Source organism: Mytilus trossulus, chromosome 7 (genome assembly GCF_036588685.1).
Source record: "Mytilus trossulus isolate FHL-02 chromosome 7, PNRI_Mtr1.1.1.hap1, whole genome shotgun sequence".
In the NCBI taxonomy this organism is placed as follows: domain Eukaryota; kingdom Metazoa; phylum Mollusca; class Bivalvia; order Mytilida; family Mytilidae; genus Mytilus; species Mytilus trossulus.
This window is the reverse complement of record NC_086379.1, coordinates 6,790,728-6,812,880: the sequence shown is the minus strand read 5'-3', so window position 1 is coordinate 6,812,880 and position 22,153 is coordinate 6,790,728. Positions and strand designations below refer to the sequence as shown.

Sequence of the window (22,153 nt, the reverse complement as noted above, 5' to 3'; positions counted from 1 at the left end):
AGGGACCTATGTTAAACTATTAAGTCCCCTCACTGGTAGCCATCATGGATGTTGGATCGGCGACAAAGTTACAAAACTTGGTTAGCATCTTATTTGGATCATTCATGCTATATTTGGTTTCATTCCATTCAGTGGTTCACTAAACGAAGACATTTGCATGTATTTCCCATAGGGTCCTATGCTAAATTAAGTCCCTAGCTTGCGGCCATCTTGGATGATGCTTCGGCTACAAAGTAACATCACTTGGTCAGCACCTCATCAGGAACATGCATGCTATATTTGGTTTCATTTTATTCAGTGTATAAGAAGTCATTTGTATGACTTACCCATATGGTCCCTCTTAAACCATCTTGGATATTGGATCGACGACAACGTTACAACACTTGGTCAGAATATCATAAGGAACATTCATGCTATGTTTGATTTCATTCTGTTCAGTGATTCTCTAAAAGAAGACATTTATATGTATTTCCCATAGGGTCCTATGTTGAATTAAGTCCCCTGCTGGCGGCCATCTTGGATGATGCATTGACTACAAAGTAACAACACGTAGTCAGCACCTCATAAGGAACATGCATGCTATGTTTGGTTTCATTCCAGTCAGTGGTTCTCTTAAAGAAGTCATTTGTATGTATTTCCCATAGGGTCATATGTTAAACTTAGTCCCCCGCTGGTGGACATCTTGGATGATGGATCGGCAACAAAATAACAACATTAGGTCAGCTTAGCATAAGGAACATTCGTGTCATGTTTGGTTTTATTCCATTCAGTGGTTCTCTAAAAGAAGTTCAAAAACGACGAAGACTGACGACAGACGACGGACGCCAAGTGATGAGAAAAACTCACTTGGCCCTACCGGTCAGGTGAGCTCAAAAGGACTACAAAAACTTTGAGATAAGGAAAACAACTCATTATTGAAAACAACTCATTATTTTATACTTATAGATATACAAAGTTTTCAAAAAGATAACTCATTAGAAATCTCTCACGAAAAGTCAACATTAGAAAATAGAAAAGGTATAAACCGTTGATCATATCCTTGTTATTTGGTATCTTGTAGATGGAAGTATCGTTTACGTTCTCACTGCATCTTTTGTTTTAAAAATAAATGGAATTTAAGGTTTAAATTGAAGTAAATAGATCAAAATGAATCCTTCACAGCTTCTTGACCTCAAATTAGTATACCGTATTCTAGGAATCTAAATAAAGGCAACCGTAGTATACCTCTGTTCGAAATTCATAAATCGATAGAGAAAAAAAACCAAAAAAAACCCAAATCCGGATGAAAAACTAAAACTGAGGAAACCACATCAAATATAAGAGGAGAACTACGACACAACAGAAATCAACATTAAAATGTACCACAAAAAAAACCCGAACTATAATTAATATAACAAAGGCCATTTTCCTGACTTGGAAATATAACATAAAAAAAAGAATCCTAATTTCTTGTTAAAGGATGACATTAATCATATTTTTAAACAAGTCATCTGTTTCAAATAAAATATGTGAAACGCCTGTGTGGTTGATTTTCTATAAACAAAATGAGTGTTACGTCTAGGTATCGGGTTTCATATAACAGTTTACTCTTCTACGATTTACTTTTTTATTCGAATGAGGCAGATTTCATATATTAAATTTCAATTTGTTTAAAAAGAAAAGTATTATTCATTAAATACTTTTTTCTGTATAAACACCAATTCAATACAACCAGGTCTGGCGACCTTGTTGATCAAGAAATTAAGAAATAAAGACAACACGAGATACCATCTGCTTTTTATCTTCAATTCCATCAACAATTTGTTGGTTGATATCTAAACTATAGAACAAAATATTTGATATTCATTATGTCGTTGCGAACTTCAAGGCTTCTTATCTGTTTATTTGGTTTACTTTACAGATGACTGTAACCTTCACTTTAGTTTTTAAATTAAGAATAGTAAGTTGGAATTCACACCATTCGGAATTTTTTAGGAAACAACATAATAGAAACAGATGATAACGAATTAATTTCTATAGCTGTTGACTTGATTCTGTCTCAGATGTGTAACATCGAACGTGACATTACACCACTTGACCCAGTTAACACATGCTACTAGTACAATTCACTATTTATTTTTTGTAGAGGAACTTCTTTAGTAAAACAGTTATTTTGGATTGCTATCATTCATTCATTTTGTTGTTCAAATTGATAACAGTCATTGGTCTCAAAATGTCATGTTGTCATCTGTAACTGTCACATTCAGTCAGGGTTTAGATATGAAAACCAACAAGTTACGATGGTTAACAGGAAGTTAACTTCTTAACACGGAAACGTTATTGGAAGTTTTGACATTTTCTGGTCGTCTTCAAGGTCATTTATGTTCGCAATTTTCTTATTTCCTTAAAAAATTCGAGTTAAACAAATATTTTTACCTATAGTTTTAGGTTGTAACCTTAGTATCTTCTCTTCCTTCTTTGCTTATGTGCTTTGTCTATATGCCCATTTCTGTTTCTTTGTTGACATATTTCTTTTTGTTTCATAGTGATAAAGATTATAACACAGTGTTGACTGATGTATCCCTTTTTTATATTTGTACCTATTATATCTGTTTGATTCACACATTGTTGTCAATATGATTTAATTTTATGCGACTGTTGTACAAGTGGTCTTTACACTTAATCCATTGGATTTGTATTGATCTGAGGCATTTAGCATTTTTTAACTGATTTTTATAGTATGATCTTATTATGTACTATAACACCAATGTCCGCAGGTTAGGAAGTTTTTGTCGAATACATATAGAAGGTTTGGGCCCATTAAAACGTTTAATCCCGCTGCAAATGTTTGCACCTGTCCTAAGTCAGGAATCTGATGTACAGTAGTTGTCGTTTGTTTATGTAATATATACGTGTTTCTCGTTTCTCGTTTTGTTTATATAGATTAGACCGTTGGTTTTCCCGTTTGAATGGTTTTACACTAGTAATTTTGGGGCCCTTTATAGCTTGTTGTTCGGTGTGAGCCAAGGCTCCGTGTTGAAGGCCGTACTTTAACCTATAATGGTTTAATTTTTAAATTGTTATTTGGATGGAGAGTTGTCTCATTGGCACTCACACCACATCTTCCTATATCTACATTCTTTAAATGCCTGTTCAAAGCCAAGAGCATGTGGTTGGTGTTAGTTCATGTCTGTCATATTTCCTTTTAATAAATTGTTTGAAGCTTAAAGATTGTAAGTTAATTATGGTCTCTATTATCAGAAAATATGAACACATTTTTGTTTAGAAGCCAGATGCAGCACGCCTTCGACAAAATATTTTGTTTTATATGTTTGGGCCTTTTATACCCAACTGTACGGTATGAATTTAACTCATTGGAAAAGACCTTACAATGGCATATTATTGCTTAAATTATTTCATTTAAACTTGATGGATAGTTGTCTCTTTGCTAATATTACAACATTTCCTTATGGTTATATTCACCAGGGAATTACGTTGGTGACCGGACAACCTCAGTCAACATTTATGTATCTATAATTATACGGACCAAAAGAAAACAAATAAAAGACCCAACAATGAATATCACAATAACAAACAAACGATATGAATACAATGTCATATACATATAAGATTTGTTGGCTTGCTGAGTTTTATTTCATTTTACAATTACTTAGCAAATACCAATGCAGTAAAAACGTAATTATAAAATCCTAGCGTAAAAGAATATCTAATAGTATTTATAACACAAATCCCAAAAGTTACGTCACAGTTTACTATTTTCTTATTTTTAACTTATGAAAAGTTTCGTCATATCTAAATATAGCACGAGTGTTGAAAGAAAGAATAGTCATGCCTTATGTTTGCATATAAATTGAAAAATATCTTTTAATACTGATTTGATGATAAAAGAATATACGTTATCACGCCAAAATTCAACAAAAATATATTGAAAATATTAAATTTTATATGCAATGATAATTACACAAGCCTTAAAAACAATAATTGATATTAAGAGATGGCCATTTCAAACTGAGAGGCCGCAGAAAAAGATTTAAAATTAATGTTTTTTTGTAAAAACATATACAATAAATTAATTTACGTAAATTTTAGTTTTAAAGAAATTGACAAAATTCAATGCAAAACTATGCCAAACTTATACATGTACCTTGAGAACAGACAACTTTTTATAAAAAGTAAACACGTACCCCCTTCTGATGAATAGTATGACGATAACTTGGCACTGCTGTACTTGTTTACTCTGAACAACACATTTCAATTTTGTATTGCACAATAATAATATTTATTTATGTTTATGAAATCATAACCTGGTATCTTTTATTTACACCACTGGGTGGACGACACTGCTGGTGGACGTTTCGTCCCCGAGGGAATCACCAGCCAGGTAGTCAGAATTCAGTGTTGACATGAACATCGATGATATGGTCATTCTCATAAATTTCCTGTTTACAAAACTTTGATTTGTTTTTGAAAAAATAAGAATTTTGTTATCCCAGGAATTGATTACCTTAGCCGTAATTGGCACAACTAATTTGGAACTTAGGTTTCGCAATCCTCTTCAACTTTGTACTGGTTTAGCTTTATAATTTTTTGATTTAAGCGTCACTGATGAGGCTTATGTAGACGAAACGTGCGCCTGACGTATGAAATTCTGGTACCTTTGATAACTAATTATACTAGTCTAGTCATTTTGTAGTCCTTCATAGCGTGCAATTCGATGTGAACTAATTAAGTCTTCGTGTTGAAGGCCTTACTTTTTATACATTTAGATTTGGATGGAGAGTTGTCTCAACGGTACTTATACCACATGTTTTTATTTATAGGGTTATCACAGTTGCAATGGATACTCCATCTTTCAAACAATTTTTTTTATAATGGTCCAAAAGAAAGTCATCCAAAATGCTGACTGTAAGTGGCAACACATTTGGGATATTTTGGTCCTCAATGCTCTTCAACTATGTACTTTATTTGGTCTTTTTAACTTTTTTGATTCGATCTTCAATGATGAGGCTTTAGTAGACGAATCAGGCACCTGGCGCAGATACAAAATATTATTTCTGGTATGGTAACTATGATAAGTTTGTTCACGCATTTGTTTGACATGTTCTATAATCGTAAGGACATGATCTGATTTTCCACCACTGATTACGTAATGTGTCCTCTTAGCTCAGATTTCGTCTTATCTCTCTTTACCTACATTTTCTGAAAGCGAACGCAATCTCTACATGATCTATTGAATATGTTAAAGTTCTTTATTCTTGTTTTGGGGATATTATTCGTATATGGAAGCGATAATATCGACAAACAATCTTCCAAACGACTTCTTTTAAATGACCCTGACGTGATTGGTAACCGATTAGCACATATTGAGTCAACCCTGCAAACTGTTACTAGATCGTTGACGGATTTAGAGACAAGGTACAGTCACCAAGAAGGTGTTATTAGTGGTTTACAAAAGGAACTGGAAGTTGAAAGGACTAAATCTCAAAGTAAGTTGTAATAGGTAATTCTTTCGAAAATTCAACTGAGTATCTGCATCAAATTTTATTCGAGAGCTTCTTACTTCCTTCAAATTTTAAGTGTGACTTTCTTTTTATGTTTTTTAGCTAATGATCCCTTATCTAAGAAACACAGTAGTTACGGGGCACCGAATGGGACTCTTGTGGTTTTGTACAATTCCTTCATAACAAAATCCTTTTTGTCTTACAAAACTATGTGATACAGACTTGTTATGAGAACTTCAATTTTGTGATGACAAAATTTAATTTTATAGACAAAATTAAGTATTTTTCATGACAAAATTCATTTTTGTCATGACAAAATTCAATTTTGGCAAATAGATATGCAAACATAAACTTATTTGTATCCACAATTCATTTTTGTGACACAAAATTGACTGTTGTGACAAAAATTAATATTGTACCCCAAAATTGACTTTTTTTGTTAAATTTTCACTTCTTTTAAACAAACCTCAATTTTGTCTACACAACAAAAACCCCCCACAAAATTGAATTTTGTGACAAAATATTAGTTTTGTATGCAAATTATTTCACAGAATCCAAACTTAACTAATTTGCATACAAAATTTACTTTTGTCGCCTAATTTTCAAATAAGGTCACAAATGTCAAGTATGTATTACAAAAATGAATTTTGTCATGACAAAAGTAACTTTTGTCCACTAAAAGATAATTTTGTATGACAAAATTTTAAATTTGTAGTATGCTACAAATTTTGTTAAAATGAACTCAGTTTTGTTGAACAAAACTCTCTTTCGTCCGTATAAAATTGAATTTCGAGTACAAAACCACAAGAGTCCTATTCGGCGCCCCGTAGTAGTCTCCTCATCATTGATTGTCATTATTTGCATACAATGAAATCATGACGGACGCCTCTGACAGAGTAAGAACAGCAAATCACTTGAAGGGTTAAAGTTGATCAATCTTTAATCTAAATCTAATCCGATAGAAGTCATTTGTCTGTTCATCTTTTTGTCTTTTGGTTTTAAATTATGACAGCCTGGTAGTTGAAAAGAAAACTATTAGAAAAAATTTATATGTATAGCTTTACAGAAGATGCTTTCGCAAACTGTCTTATAAGAAGAATCTAGGTGATATACAACATTTGGTGTACAAACATTGAAATTACACATAATCCTCAAATCCTGAAGAGGCGAATGCGAAGCTTTCATAACTATCGGATGTAAAATCCATGACAACTTTTCTGAACCAATGGGAATTTGACCGCATATTCTCTAGGTTAAATGAAAGGAAGAATATCAAAATCTTTAAATGTGACACATTCTTTAATTGTAGTCCATGGTTCCACATATATTCGATGGGGACGAGGTGATTGTTCAGGAACAAATACAGATCTAGTTTATTCAGGTAATTGTTGTTTCGTTGTTTCAATAGCCTCTATAATTGTAGAAATGTGGCGATTATCTGGGGTTTTATATCAGGCAAAACAAATGCCACAGCATTTAGAACAAACAAAAAAGGTTATGAAAATTTATGAAATTGAGCCCTCAACAAATCCGTATGTTCGTTTGTTTAAGTTTCTATGTTTTGAAAACTTTCACATTTGTGTATTTTCTCGTACAATGATTATATTCTTATGTCACAGGTATTATAATAGTTGATCGTTCAATGACTTCATTTACACCCTTTGACCTCTGGTAGCTCATCTATCAAAAGCATAAGACGCAGGAGGGAGTTTGAACAAACCCGATAAGCGTTCATTTAATTTATTCATATTTAGTACGGCTGTGACCTCAAAGCGTTGGAAGAGCGTTTTATTAAAAGTATAAGTTTTTTGTATATCCAGAACTTCGAGTTATGTATATCTTTACACAAGTATTCCACATTCCAAACTAAAAGACAAATTGAAAGAGTTGGTACTGCTTTGTTTCATAAAAAAAGAATGGCCAACGTAGATACAAGTATCTTGTCTCAGGGAGGAATAAATCTTACTTTGTAAAGGATCGCTCTGATTCAAACAAAAAGTTCTTTGAAACTGATATTATCAAGATGCTTGATTGACAACATATTTGTTCCGTTCGGAGGACCTGTTTTTCAACAGACTGTCGGCATTCCAATGGGAACAAACTGTGCCCCTCTACTTGCCGACTTATTTCTTTATTATTATGATGCTGACTTCATGTAGGAACTTCTTAGGAAGAAAGATAAGAAGTTAGCAATATCCTTTAACTCTACTTTCCGCTATATAGATGATGTTCTTTCACTAAATAATTCAAAATTTGGTGACTATGTGGAACGCATCTATCCAATCGAACAATAGAGATAAAGGATACTACAGATACAATTAAGTCGGGTTCATATCTTGATTAACATCTATAAATTGACAATGAGGGTCGGTTGAAAACAAAACTTTACGACAAAAGAGATGATTTCAGCTTTCCAATTGTGAACTTTCCATTTCTAAGAAGCAGCATTCCAGCAGCACCTGCATACGGGGTATATATCTCCCAATTGATACGATATTCCCGTGCTTGCGTTTCCTATCATGATTTTCTTGATAGAAGGGTGCTGCTCACAAGGAAGCTATTAAACCAAGAGTTCCAAATGGTGAAATTGAAATCATCCATTCATAAATTTTACAGACGCCATCACGAGTTTGTTGACCGTTATGGAATAACCGTTTCACAAATGATATCGGATATGTTACTCACGTCCTAACTACAATCACTTCCCCTTTCATGAATGTGACCTACCAAATTAGACTATTTACCGGATTTGTTATCACATAAGCAACACGACGGGTCCCACATGTGTAGCAGGATCTGTTTACCCTTCCTGAGCACCTGAGATCACCCTTAGTTTTTGGTGGGGTTCGTGTTGTTTGTTCTTTCGTTTTCTATGTTGTGTCATGCGTGCTGTTGTTTGTCTGTTTGTCTTTTTCATTTTTAGCCTTGGCGTTGTCAGTTTGTTTTAGATTTATGAGTTTGACTGTCCCTTTGGTATCTTTCGTCCCTCTTTTGATGCTTTGATGCAGCTCTTTTTTCATTTTTATAACAATTCATATGACTGTAATGAGATTCAACTGGAATTGATAATGTAGATTTTTGGCAATTGAATAACATGATCAAGGAAATACATTTATCATGATCATATAACTGATAATATTTCAGTGATAAGGAATACATTTACTGTACGTGTGCTGATTATTACCAATTGGTTGCATTGTAATGCTATGGTAAATAATTTTCCTCTGCCATGGATTGAATCTTGTGAATTTTGACCTATAAAAGCCATGACCATAGAAAAAGAGTAACGACCTACATATTTTTTATATAATAAATATTGTACATCTCCACAGGTTATGCTGTAGGAGAGAAATACATTTACAGCAGTGGCTATAAAGGAGGTGCATCAAATATGCTCTGCTTGCCAACCGACCCAGAACTCAGCAATAATACTGCATCTTCAAGTGATAGTTATATGTATGGAACAGAATACCAAGATAGTCATTTTGGATCAATTGTTGACGAGGACGTGACATGTGCATTATGTCGCAGTACAAACACATCTTCATCTGTCATGTTCCCAAGCAGAAAAAACTGCTACTCCGGATGGAAAGAAGAATATAGTGGCATAATTGTATCTAGTGCCTATTCTCATAACCCGTCTCCGTATATATGCGTAGATTCTCATCCAACATTCGTCACTGGAGGCAAAAGAAGTAACGACGACCATATGCTTTACATCACTAAAATGCGTTGTGGATCTTTACCGTGTCCACCGTACGTTGACAACGTCCAGGTGTATTGTGTTGTCTGCTCAAAATGAAATAAGAATATTAATCTTTGTAACTTTTACTTTCTCTTTTTTTTTAAATAGGGTAAACCGATAACTTTTTTTCTTTTAAAAATGTAAGAAGATATTACGAAGACAATAACCAATTATACACAGAGAGACGAATGAAAATAATGGCAAAATATACACACACTCAAAAACAAAACAAACAAAAGTTGGCATAACATAAACAGCTAAAAAACTTAATGTTGTAATTCCTACTAGGGTAACAGAAAATCCAGATATGAAAAATTCCTTTACGTCCTCATATATGAGTAATGAAGGTTATGAGTATTGTCTCAGTGAAGTGTATCAGCTAATGCACATTTCAACAATAAAGACTTTAAAATATCAAATATGGAAACCATTTAACATTCCGTTGAATATATGATCCTCGGGTACAGGGGGTCGTGTTGATAATTAGATAAGTTGCTGTATTATGTTTGCTGATTACAAGTTATCTTTTCATCTTTTTTTCAATGGAATGCAAATATTCTAAGCAACAGAAAGGAACGATTCAAAAGATATAAGAAAAACGCAATACGCTATGATTTGTTTTTCCTATAGACCGACCAACTTGCCGGGAAAGGATTTAACAAAATTTAACAAAAAACGTGAAAACACAGATATCCTTCGTACCATGATGATACTTGTTTAATATCGATGACCTAACAAGACAAAACATTAATTCCAGTTATTTTATTTTACCTGGAAAGCAAAATTTGAAAAAAATTGAGGCGAAAGATACAAAAGGAATATTCCAAATAGAGAGTCGAAACCAAAATTACAATGACATTGCAAAATATCAAAAAAGGATCAAAAGAAAACATTGTTATAAATAAAGGCAACACCGTGACACGTCTTATCGCAATGTGAATTTACACTAAAAAAAAGAGAAAACAAACGACGCAACGTTAAAATGTAACACACACAGAAACGAACTATAATATAACAATGGCCATATTCCTGACTTGGTACAGGACATTTTTAAATGAAAAAATGGTGGGTTGAACCTGGTTTTGTGGCATGCCAAACCTCCCTCTTGTAGAGCAATGTGAAATATAACATCAAAATGACAACTCAACACCACAACAAAGAAACCTCAATGTTGGGCAACTCACCAATTACCGTATTATCAGATGTCCCTGAATAGATCATAGTCTATCATTTGTTAGCTTAAAATTGAGAATGTAAATGTGTCAAAGAGACAACAACCCGAGCATACAAAAAAACAACAGCAATAAAAATGTAAAACAAATAATAGGAAAGTCAGGATATGATATCATGATAAAAAGTCAAATCAAACAAATACCTTAAGATCAACGATAAAAATACCATCACAGAAAATTAGTAAATGAACAAAAAAACCAATGTGTGGATTCAGTTGCTTCGGAAGGGCATGTAGTTCCTTCACAACAACTTATACCAATTATTTCGTTCAATGAATTATTCACAAACACAGTCAAGGTTGTTGTTGCTTCAATAACTTCAATGGTTAACGGTTTGTTGATATTTTTATTGAACTTAATTTTAAACTGGTAAATTTTTTACAATTTATCAGGTATATACCTGACAGTGATTTGTATAATCAGTGAGTTATGTAGAATCACTGGTCAGTTTAGTAATTATATCTACAATCACTTGAATTGTCAGGGATTTTGTATATGCACAAGAAATAACGTCAGTAATTATACATAATAACTGAAATGAAGAATAAGATTTATTTATAAAGGAAATTAATAAAAGTTGAATAACTATTTCTATAAAATCGTAATAAAAAAATCCTTCTTAACATAAATTGTAAAATGTTAAGCACAATGCATTAAGGCATTCCTATGGGAATGAACTGTGTGCCTCTCCCTGGTGACCTCTTCTTATTTTCATATGAATCGGAGTTCCTTCAAACACATGTCATAAACATGAAGAACAACACAGTCAGGTAATTGAATTTCACCTTGAATATTATATTCTTTACTTTAAGAATCCGAACTTTTCTGATTGCGTTCCATCAATATATAAAGAACAACAGACACAGTTTCCTCTGCCTCTTTGTAGACTTATACCTCGAATTTGACATATCAGTACCAGAATCTATGAAAACAAGACGATTCTAATTTTGAAATTATCAATTTCCCCCACCTAAGTAGCGATTAACCGGCTTCACCTGCATATGAGATATACATTTCCTAACTTATTCAGTATTAAAGAGCTGGCAGCTCCTATTCAGACTTTGTAAAACGTCACCAGAGTCTGAGCAGAAAGTTGATGAACCATGGGTATGTCAAAGAACGTCTCGTCCTTTTTTTTAAAGGTACCAAGACCTTGATGATAAATATCCCATATCACCTTTACAAATAATACATGATGGTCTTTAAGTATAAATTTCTGCGTAATGGCGTTGTTTATCATCTTAGAAACGTGCTGTACGATGACCTATAGTTGTTAATTTCTGTGTTATATTGGTCTCTGGTTGACAGTTGTCTCATTAGCAATAATGCCACATCTTCTTTTTTATATATATATATATATATAGTGTTCTTTTCTTTGTCTTTATTGATATAACTTTTGCTGTTTGGTCTGATTTATTGATATCCATTTGACGTGGCTCTGTACTTATACATCCCGTCATTGTGTTGTTTGTGTTATCCTTCATGTTTGCTTTTGTACTTTGTCCATGTGACATTTTGTCCATTCATTGATCAGCGTGTGACAAGTTATACTCAAGTCAACGTATGAAATATGATCGACTTCTACCGGCCGCAGGTTCCAACTGGCCACTGAAATAATGTATAACAGTTCAGTGAAAACAGACGTCACACTAAATTCCAAAACATAAATATGACCCAAAATATTCTACAATTTCATACAATTGACAAATGAATCAGGTTACTCCTGACTTTTTTATATTGTCATGAATATAGCGCACACATTGAATCAATTGTATATATCGGCCCTCTATTTGAATTCACAAAGCTAATTAAATATTTGCAATGAAATTTCAGAAATAGTAATATAATAAAACTCTCATATAAAGCTACAATCATTTAATGTTTCTATTTATAGCCTTTGAAAAGTACCATTCTTCTAAGCAGTCTAAAGTAAGTGGTTGATAGTCGAGATAAAATTTGTTTGCAAACATATGAGGTAAGCCAACTAAAGTATGTAAATCTTCAATCCCGAAGATGCAAATGTCTCTCACGATTTTTCCATGACATCTATTACTATTCGTAAGAGCTCCCCAAGAAATATATACCACGAGAAATGACAAGTCCTTAGGATCGCCTGAAAAAAAAAGAAACGGTTAATTTTGATATTTTTACGTTCTAATCCTCTTAAAGGATAAGTTATGATAAGTATACTTTCCGCCATCTTCAAGTCTAATGAAAAGTATTATAAATCTTCCATATAATATTCTTTAGGTTTAAATAAGATTAAAGTCTGACAGTCATCACTCATGTGTTTCGACAGCTTTGCATGTTGTCTCGCATTATTCACTAGATTCAACTTCAAAAGTTTAATGCAAAACTGCAAAACGGTTGAAGTACATGTAAACCTATTTTGAGATTACGTCATTAATATTTGGCAATCAGCAAGGCTTTACACTGAAAGACATTTTGCTACAGATCGTTTTCTGTAAACATGGTTATGTTCTGAAATATCTAGTCTCAAAATAAAAAGGGTTGTTGCATTTTGATAATGAATCAATTTCACGTGTTAAATGATTTTGTGACAGATATTTGTTTCTCGATTTTTTATTATTTCACGACAAGTCCAGTTTTGAATATTGAAGAAACTGGTATATGATAAAATTGACAAGGGAAATGTCAAAGAGACAACAACCCGACCATATAACAGACAAAAGCAGAAGGTCACAAATAAGTCTTCAATGCAAAGAGAAATTCCCACAACCGGAGGCGTCCTTCAGATGGCCCCTAAATAAATATATATACTAGTTCAGTAATAATAAACGCCATACTAAACTCCAAATTATACACAAGAAACTTATAAAAGTTAAAAAATAATACAGGACTAACAAATTAAAGGCCAGAGGTTCCTGACTTGGGACCGGCACAAAAATGCGGCGGGGTTAAACATGTTTATAAGATCTCACCCCCCTAATACCTCGAGATGTTTTGATGTTCGTCTTTTAAAATATTGACGAGAGAAAAGATACGTGGTCTTAGTAATGATTTTGTCAGTGAGTTTCATTCTTGAGTTACCTCCCGTTGGTTTTGTTACAAATGAAAAAGTATATATGATATAGTTAAAATTCACCAATTATAAGTTGAAGAAAAATGTTATTCATGTAATTATTATATCCTTATTTAATGTTTGGTCAGTAATCAGCCGGTCTGTTGTTATTTGTTCTGTCCGGTTTGACAGGATTTTCTCACTTTAACGTTATGTGTAACTATGATTATTTCAATTCTCAATTTTACTGTTTACTGTGTTGTTACACTAAATGATTCTATTTGATCGATGTATGATCGTGATTTTTTACTAGATTTTACTGCATGGCTCTATGATGCCTTTCAGTTACTGATAATTGTACTCCTAGATCGATTCTGTTTTCATCTGTATTTTTGTTGTTGGGTGTATTTTTGTAGTGTGTGCTAATTTGATAAGTCATATCATCTAATATATATGTACTGTGTGTTCTCATGTTGTGCTATTTTGCTGTTTGTCTTATTTGTTTGTCGTTAAATTATTGTTTTGTCATACATCAGGTCGGTTATTTTCTTAATAAATAGACTACTAGTATAAGGTATGTGTTATACTAATTGTTGAAACCATTGCTCAAAACTATAGTTGCTTAAACACCAATGTATCAATAATGACAATAGAATAACGTTACATACCAATGTATCAATAATGACAATATAATAACGTTACATACCAATGTATCAATAATGACAATAGAATAACGTTACATACCAATGTATCAATAATGACAATAGGATAACGTTACATACCAATGTATCAGTAATGACAATAGAATAACGTTACATACCAATGTATCAATAATGACAATAGAATAACGTTACATACCAATGTATCAATAATGACAATAGAATAACGTTACATACCAATGTATCAATAATGACAATAGAATAACGTTACCTACCAATGTATCAATAATGACAATAGAATAACGTTACCTACCAATGTATCAATAATGACAATAGGATAACGTTACATACCAATGTATCAATAATGACAATAGAATAACGTTACATACCAATGTATCAATAATGACAATAGAATAACGTTACCTACCAATGTATCAATAATGACAATAGGATAACGTTACATACCACTGTGTCGATAATGACAATAGAATAACGTTACATACCAATGTATCAATAATGACAATAGAATAACGTTACATACCAATGTATCAATAATGACAATAGGATAACGTTACATACCAATGTATCGATAATGACAATAGGATAACGTTACATACCAATGTATCAATAATGACAATAGGATAGATAACGTTACATACCAATGTATCAATAATGACAATAGGATAACGTTACATACCAATGTATCAATAATGAAAATAGAATAACGTTACATACCAATGTATCAATAATGACAATAGGATAACGTTACATACCAATGTATCAATAATGACAATAGGATAACGTTACATACCAATGTATCTATAATGACAATAGAATAACGTTACATACCAATGTATCGATAATGACAATAGGATAACGTTACATACCAATGTATCGATAATGACAATAGAATAACGTTACATACCAATGTATCGATAATGACAATAGGATAACGTTACATACCAATGTATCAATAATGACAATAGAATAACGTTACATACCAATGTATCAATAATGACAATAGGATAACGTTACATACCAATGTATCAATAATGACAATAGGATAACGTTACATACCAATGTATCAATAATGACAATAGGATAGATAACGTTACATACCAATGTATCAATAATGACAATAGAATAACGTTACATACCAATGTATCAATAATGACAATAGGATAACGTTACATACCAATGTATCAATAATGACAATAGGATAACGTTACATACCAATGTATCAATAATGACAATAGGATAGATAACGTTACATACCAATGTATCAATAATGACAATAGGACAACGTTACATACCAATGTATCAATAATGACAATAGGATAACGTTACATACCAATGTATCAATAATGACAATAGGATAACGTTACATACCAATGTATCAATAATGACAATAGGATAAAGTTTCATACCAATGTATCAATAATGACAATAGGATAGATAACGTTACATACCAATGTATCAATAATGACAATAGAATAACGTTACATACCAATGTATCAATAATGACAATAGAATAACGTTACATACCAATGTATCAATAATGACAATGTGATAACGTTACATACCAATGTATCAATAATGACAATAGAATAACGTTACATACCAATGTATCAATAATGACAATAGAATAACGTTACATACCAATGTATCAATAATGACAATAGGATAACGTTACATACCAATGTATCAATAATGACAATAGAATAACGTTACATACCAATGTATCAATAATGACAATAGGATAACGTTACATACCAATGTATCAACAATGACAATAGAATAACGTTACATACCAATGTATCGATAATGACAATAGGATAACTTTACATACCAATGTATCGTCCAGGAGCTGGAATTGCTGCGTTATAGTTTAACGTTGCCCAATAATATTCATCTGGACTATAGATATCTTTCATCCAAATCAACAGTTCTCTTGCAACTTTGTTTTCCAGTACAAATCTGACAAACTTATAACTGAAAGCTCCAATGGCCAATCCTTTCACGATTGCAATGTTTTTATTATGGAATGGAGTCTTTTTACCAAAGCGATGCAAGTCGTTCCTAAATGCAAAGAATCGATGTTCGTATCTGTCTTTGATTGTTCGACTTTGGTTTAAGACTCCTTCTACAATGTTAGAGCCGTTTAATTTTGTAAGCATTTTCACAATCTCAACGTTTGTTTTTAACGGGTACTGTTGACTTGGTATATTAAGCACGTATTTCCATGAAGTACTTCTTTTAGCAAAATCGGACATACAATTAATTTCTGCATTAAGTCTGCTTATGTGTCCATATATAATATCAACTTTTTTGGATACCACAAAAATATTGCCATAGCAACGCGCTATAGAATCGATAGCTAGGTGCGTTTCTCCCGGTGCACTTAGGTCAACATGAATACAATAATAATTTTGCGGTCTGTATAATGCTCTTAATAATCGAACGACTTGCTCAACATCTTTGTACATTAGTATTATGAAGGCAATTGGAAATTTTAATTCCTCCTCTGTAATGGGGAATTTATAGTAAAACATAAAATCATTTAAAACAGAACAATTTGTTGATAAATACGTAAAATATTTGTCAGGCGATATTTGGTACACATATTTGTTCATGTGGGAATAGGCGAGAGTTAGCTCGGTACTATCTCCTTCGATTATTTTTTTGCAGGATACTTCGTTTCTCCCTCGAAATTGTGGAACTCTTGTAGAACTTTCGTTTTCTGTTGGTTTATTTGTAATATCAAATATAATATTGTAGATATCAAAACACTGCATAATAGTTAAGATCAAAAACAAGATAGTTATAGATTTATACGATCGTCGAAGTTGTGATATTAGTCTGTTCATCATCTATAAATAAAAATGTTAAGCGATGTAAAATCATGTGTATCATGTCAATGGGTTTAAAGTGTATTCATGCATTCCTTTATAGGTTGATGTTCGATGTGAGCCAAGCCTCCTTGTTAAAGACCGGACTATAATGGTTTTCTTTTACAAATTGTGATTAAGATAGATGGAGATTTGTCTCATTGGCACTCAAACCACATTTTCGTATATTTTTTTTGTATTTTCCGTGACAGCTACTTTATATAAGTTTGTCATCAAAAATATATAACCAACAACCAACAAGAACAGATATGTCTGTTAGCTTTTGACCCTTTCTAGATTATTCTAATATAACGTGCTTCTTTCGCTTTGTGACAATAAACCCATGCTCTAAATCCAATAAAATGTGTTTGCACAAATGCATACGTAACAATTTCTGTTAATTTTCAATGCTTTCCTATTCCCAGATCCTGACACATTTACAAATTCCACATTTAATAAAAAAAATCATCCAAAGTTGATTAAAGCTTTTGATTTAAAAAGTCAACAATGAAAAACAAGTTTTATCAGATGATACAATTGTTGTTTTTTCCTTGCATCTGGTTCAGCAATGTTCAGTGCAGCCAACTTTTTGATAATAAAACATAAAGATGTGGCCAATAACAGAGGAGTGCCAGTCAGTGTGAAATCCTACGAAAGCCATAAATACTGGGATTAAATTAAAAAATCAGTAAATTTAACCTTCGCATAAAAAAACAAAAAGGATCTATATATTTGTATTTTGCTCATGTAGGTTTATGAAGTGATTACTCTATATATAGGACCCCGTGTATGAATCTGTCATGGAACTATCTTGACAAACCGTTTGTTGACTAGGAGACATTGGTACACTTTACCATGCAGTTGTTTTGTTTTTTCATTTTTTTCACCCCCCCCCCCCCATAAATTTCAGGTTTATTGATAATCAGACACGACACATAGTATATGGTGATACACAAACAAATCGGTCATGTTAAAGTGAGACTGTTTTGATTATTCTATTTATGTTTGATTAATTTTGATGCCCTCCTCTCCCCACTTTTGATATTTTGCTGAATTTTGTCTAGCAATGATCGTCAATAACAAACATATTTGTTAATGTCTGTGTCATTTTGGTCTCTTGTGGACAGTTGTCTCATTGGCAATCACACCACATCTTTTTTTTTTATATTAATCTGCCTAGAATAACCATTTGACGTCAAACAACAATCCCTTCATTTATTGTGACGTCAAATGTTTTGAATTGGGATGTCAAAATTTACGGGAACCTGTTTGTTTTAACGTAATGGCGGATAAATTTGCATACAAGTGTATTGTCAATTGTAAAGTGCTCCAACCAATGGGAGAAATGTGTTTAATGTGATAGTAGTTTGCACAGGGACGTGCTTATTGTTGAAGGCCATAGATGACTATTATATGTTGTTTTTTTATGTCGATGGTTTGCTGTCACATTGAGCACTGAACCATATTTATTGAAACTGATAAATTATAGATTTGTAAAGTAATGAAGTTAAGGGAAATGCTTTCCTTTTTTATTCCTTGTTTCTTGTTTACTTGCCTTAATCCAAGATTATTGATGTGGTGTACAATATATAGTGTTGTGTCGTTCTGACTCGGTGATTTACGTTATATCTCTTCTTGTACAATGGAACAAAAAAGTAAAATAAACCTAATGGGCCAATGATGTATGGACACCAATCGATAAGGAAACCAGGGAACTAGAATAGAAACTTAAATACACTGTATTTTTATGTAAGAAACGACAAAATCTATACAAAGTCTTTCTTACCTAAAATAATACTGAATAAAATTGAAAATGGAAATGGGGAATGTGTCAATGAGACAACCCGACCATAGAACAGACAACAGTGAAGTACGCAGTTTGGTATTAACGTCGAAAAAACATTGCATTTCCTAGAATTTAAAATCAAGAATACGAATTGATGTGAAACATGTGGCGGAAAATTAGTAGCCTACATGGATACACGATTTGTACTGTGCCCTTACTAAGTTAGTCATTGTCATTCAAATTCAAATTGTCTACACATCTTTAAATATCATTAATTCTTCTCTGAAAATTCAATCCCTCTCATATAGCCGTAAATTTGAATTCATAATACTAGTATTACAATTGAAAATAGTGTCACTCATTCAGTATGCTGTTCTACAATATAGTTTAAAACATTAAAAGATATGAGAAAGATATCAAACCAGAACTCACAAGTCGAGAATAAACTGACAACTCCATTATTAAAAAGAATCTCAGAATAAACCCCCAAAAAATAAAACACAAACAATCGTGCACAAAACACAACATATAAACTAAAGGCTGAGCAATACGAATCCCACCAAAAACTAGGGGGTGCATGATCTCAGGTGCTCCGACAGGGTAAACAGATCCAGCTTTAGATGTGACACACGTGCGTGGACATAGGCCTGAACTTATAAATAATTATTCACAATAAATGAATGTTGAAATTTGAAAGTTACTTTGAGTTGTATTGATAGTCTTAAAAGATTTTGATGTTATGTCAAGACAACTGAAAACTCATACCTCTCTGTTATTTTTTATGACGGAAATACACGAAGAAGTGTTCAAAAAGAAATATCACCGTATTTATGGAGCTACTATGTACCAACTGATTTTTATTGCGGAAGGAAGGATGTAGTACAGAAAATTTTGTCCTCCATTATATTTTATTTTTGTACTTACTGTTCTGTCTTTTTATTGTTCAATCTTTTCGGTCCTGCATTTTTTATTAGTTTATACTGTCATTTTTTTTACATGCACCAACCTACCCCCCCCCCCCCCCCCATCCCCTTAAAAAATAAATGGTAGTTCCCTTAGTACAGCTAAAAGAAAACATAAAATTAAAAAACTCACATCTAATGACTAGTTGTTTCACTTCTGAATTAACTGCTCTATGCTTTGAGAAATGCCCTGGATATTATCCTTTAATTATCCAGCACATGTTTATTTAACAGATATTTTTGTATCCATATGAAAAATGAAAAGACACAAGTTTTAACGTGATCAGACAAAAATCAGGTGCATATTTCATAATTATACAGACAAATTGATTTTTATCGATAACAATATTTACTTCCGTTCTATGTTACTAAAAGTGTAAGCGATATCTTTATAAAGTAAAGCTGTTTTAAATAAGTCGTGTGGTATTTTATCTAAAAGGGAATATTTTTGAACAGCTTGTTTGAGATAAAATGGTCAATGACATGCATTTATTGAATGTGAAGTAGTAAATAATCAAAGCACTGCATTGTTGTCATCAAAAACGGGACCATGTACAATCTCATTTATCTTTTTTCAAGTTTTTGAATTACGTTGTCAAAAGTGTTCTATTGACCCAATATGTTAAATACGAGGTTAGTTAATTATATATGGGCGAGATCGAACCAACAGATGACAATCGGCAAATCTCTCCGTAGTAAGGAATCAAAAGACAGCTAGCCAGACGAACGAGACAGACAGATAGACAGACAGACAGACAGACAGACAGACAGACAGACAGACAGACAGACAGACAGACAGACAGACAGACAGACAGACAGACAGACAGACAGACAAACAGACAGACAGACAGACAGACAGACAGACAGACAGACAGACAGACAGACAGACAGACAGACAGACAGACAGACAGAGTATCATCACTGAAATATGTCATTTTTTGGCTTTGTCTTCTTTTTTTTTTGGGGGGGGGGGGGGGGGGGGCAGGTTGTCTTGTTAAGTTTTTTTCTTAAGGACGTAAATATTTGGTCAACGCTAACTTCATCGATTTGTCCTTTTCTTTAAATATTACGAGAAGGTCTTCCGTTTGAACCCCTCTTATTGACGGAATAGCCATTTATAGATATAGGAAGATGTGATGTGAGTGCCAATGAGGCAACACTCCATCCAAAAATCAATTTACAAAAGTAACCCATAATAGGTCAATGTAAGGCCTTCAACACGGAGCCTTGGCTCACATCGAACAATAAGCTATAAAGGGCCCCAAAATTACTGGTGAAAAACCATTCAAACGGGAAAACTAACGGTCTAATTAATATAAATAACGGGCAACGAGAAACACGTATAAATTAAATAAACAAACGCGACAACTACTGTACATCAGATGCATGCATACACGAAAAAGTTTAATAAAGAAACGTGTTAACCGTACAATTAAAAGAAAACAGACAAATGAAAAAAAAAACATTATTGAATACCTCACATCTAAGGACTAGTTCCTACACTTCTTCATCAAATGTTATATGCTTTGAGTTAACCCCTGGGTGTAATCCTTTAAGATCCTTTAATTAACCAACACATATTTAGTAAAAAGATAGTTTTGTATCCATATAAAAAGGAAAAGATACAAGTTTTAACGTAATTAGACATACATGTAACTTGAGTCCATATTTTATATTATCTACAAAAAAGCTGACAAAATTGATTTTATCGATAACACTATTTACTTCAGTTCTATGTAAATATCAGTGAAGGTGATATCTATAAAGTAAAGCTGTTTTAATGTTGGATTTTATCTTAAAGGGATATATATCTTTGAACAACAAGTTTGAGATAAAATGGTCAATGACATGCATTTATTGAATGTGAAGTAGTAAATAATCAAAGCACTGCATTGTTGTCATAAAAAACGGGACCATGCACAATCTCATTTATCTTTTTACAAGTTTTTGCATTACGTTGTCAAAAGTATTGTACGGAAGCGTATTAGCGCCACACAACTTTTTTTAAAATTATTCTCCGACTATGATTGCGTTATAGTTATAACCAACTACAATGTATCTAACCAATTTTACACGGTCTTCAAACGAGAGCTTACTTAAGAAGTATATTTATATTCGGTGATAGCTATATTAGCCGTTTTTTTTTCCTTCGGTACAACTTCAATTTATCATACATTTAGTCGTAAATACAGTAGTTCTGAATATTTGATTAACAGCCTGCTGTTTAATCCATATCGCGCAACTTTGATGCGCACCCTTTATCACACACCTCATTTTTTTATTTTATTTTTTATTGTTTTTACATTCACTCCATTTTAATGAAAGCTTCTTCGGAATTTTTTCCTGAAAATGGGTCCT

The 22,153-nt window shown here is 32.6% G+C and overlaps 3 protein-coding genes across 5 annotated transcripts in view; 1 reads left to right on the top strand and 2 right to left on the bottom strand.

The window, feature by feature from the left end:
- Nucleotides 1–22,153, bottom strand: part of LOC134724557 (TGF-beta-activated kinase 1 and MAP3K7-binding protein 1-like) — a 381,784-nt gene that overhangs the window by 145,393 nt on the left and 214,238 nt on the right. The window lies entirely within an intron of this gene.
- Nucleotides 5,211–9,332, top strand: LOC134726786 (uncharacterized). The gene is made up of 3 exons (XM_063591202.1): nt 5,211–5,486; nt 6,811–6,882; nt 8,834–9,332. Exons 1-3 carry the CDS (start codon nt 5,237–5,239, stop codon nt 9,301–9,303), a joined length of 792 nt encoding a protein of 263 aa, XP_063447272.1. The 5' UTR covers nt 5,211–5,236; the 3' UTR covers nt 9,304–9,332.
- On the bottom strand, nt 12,129–21,449 carry LOC134724550 (beta-1,3-galactosyl-O-glycosyl-glycoprotein beta-1,6-N-acetylglucosaminyltransferase 4-like). Of its 3 annotated transcripts, none has more exons than XM_063587642.1 (3): nt 21,277–21,449; nt 16,009–17,029; nt 12,129–12,591 (listed from the first exon to the last, which is right to left on the bottom strand). In XM_063587642.1, the coding sequence occupies exons 2-3, from the start codon at nt 17,027–17,029 to the stop codon at nt 12,350–12,352; spliced, it is 1,263 nt and encodes a 420-aa protein (XP_063443712.1). In that variant the 5' UTR covers nt 21,277–21,449; the 3' UTR covers nt 12,129–12,349. The 3 variants fall into 3 exon arrangements, with proteins under 3 accessions (XP_063443712.1, XP_063443711.1, XP_063443713.1); XM_063587641.1 differs by lacking the exon at nt 21,277–21,449 and adding an exon at nt 19,929–20,123; XM_063587643.1 differs by lacking the exon at nt 21,277–21,449 and adding an exon at nt 19,758–19,779.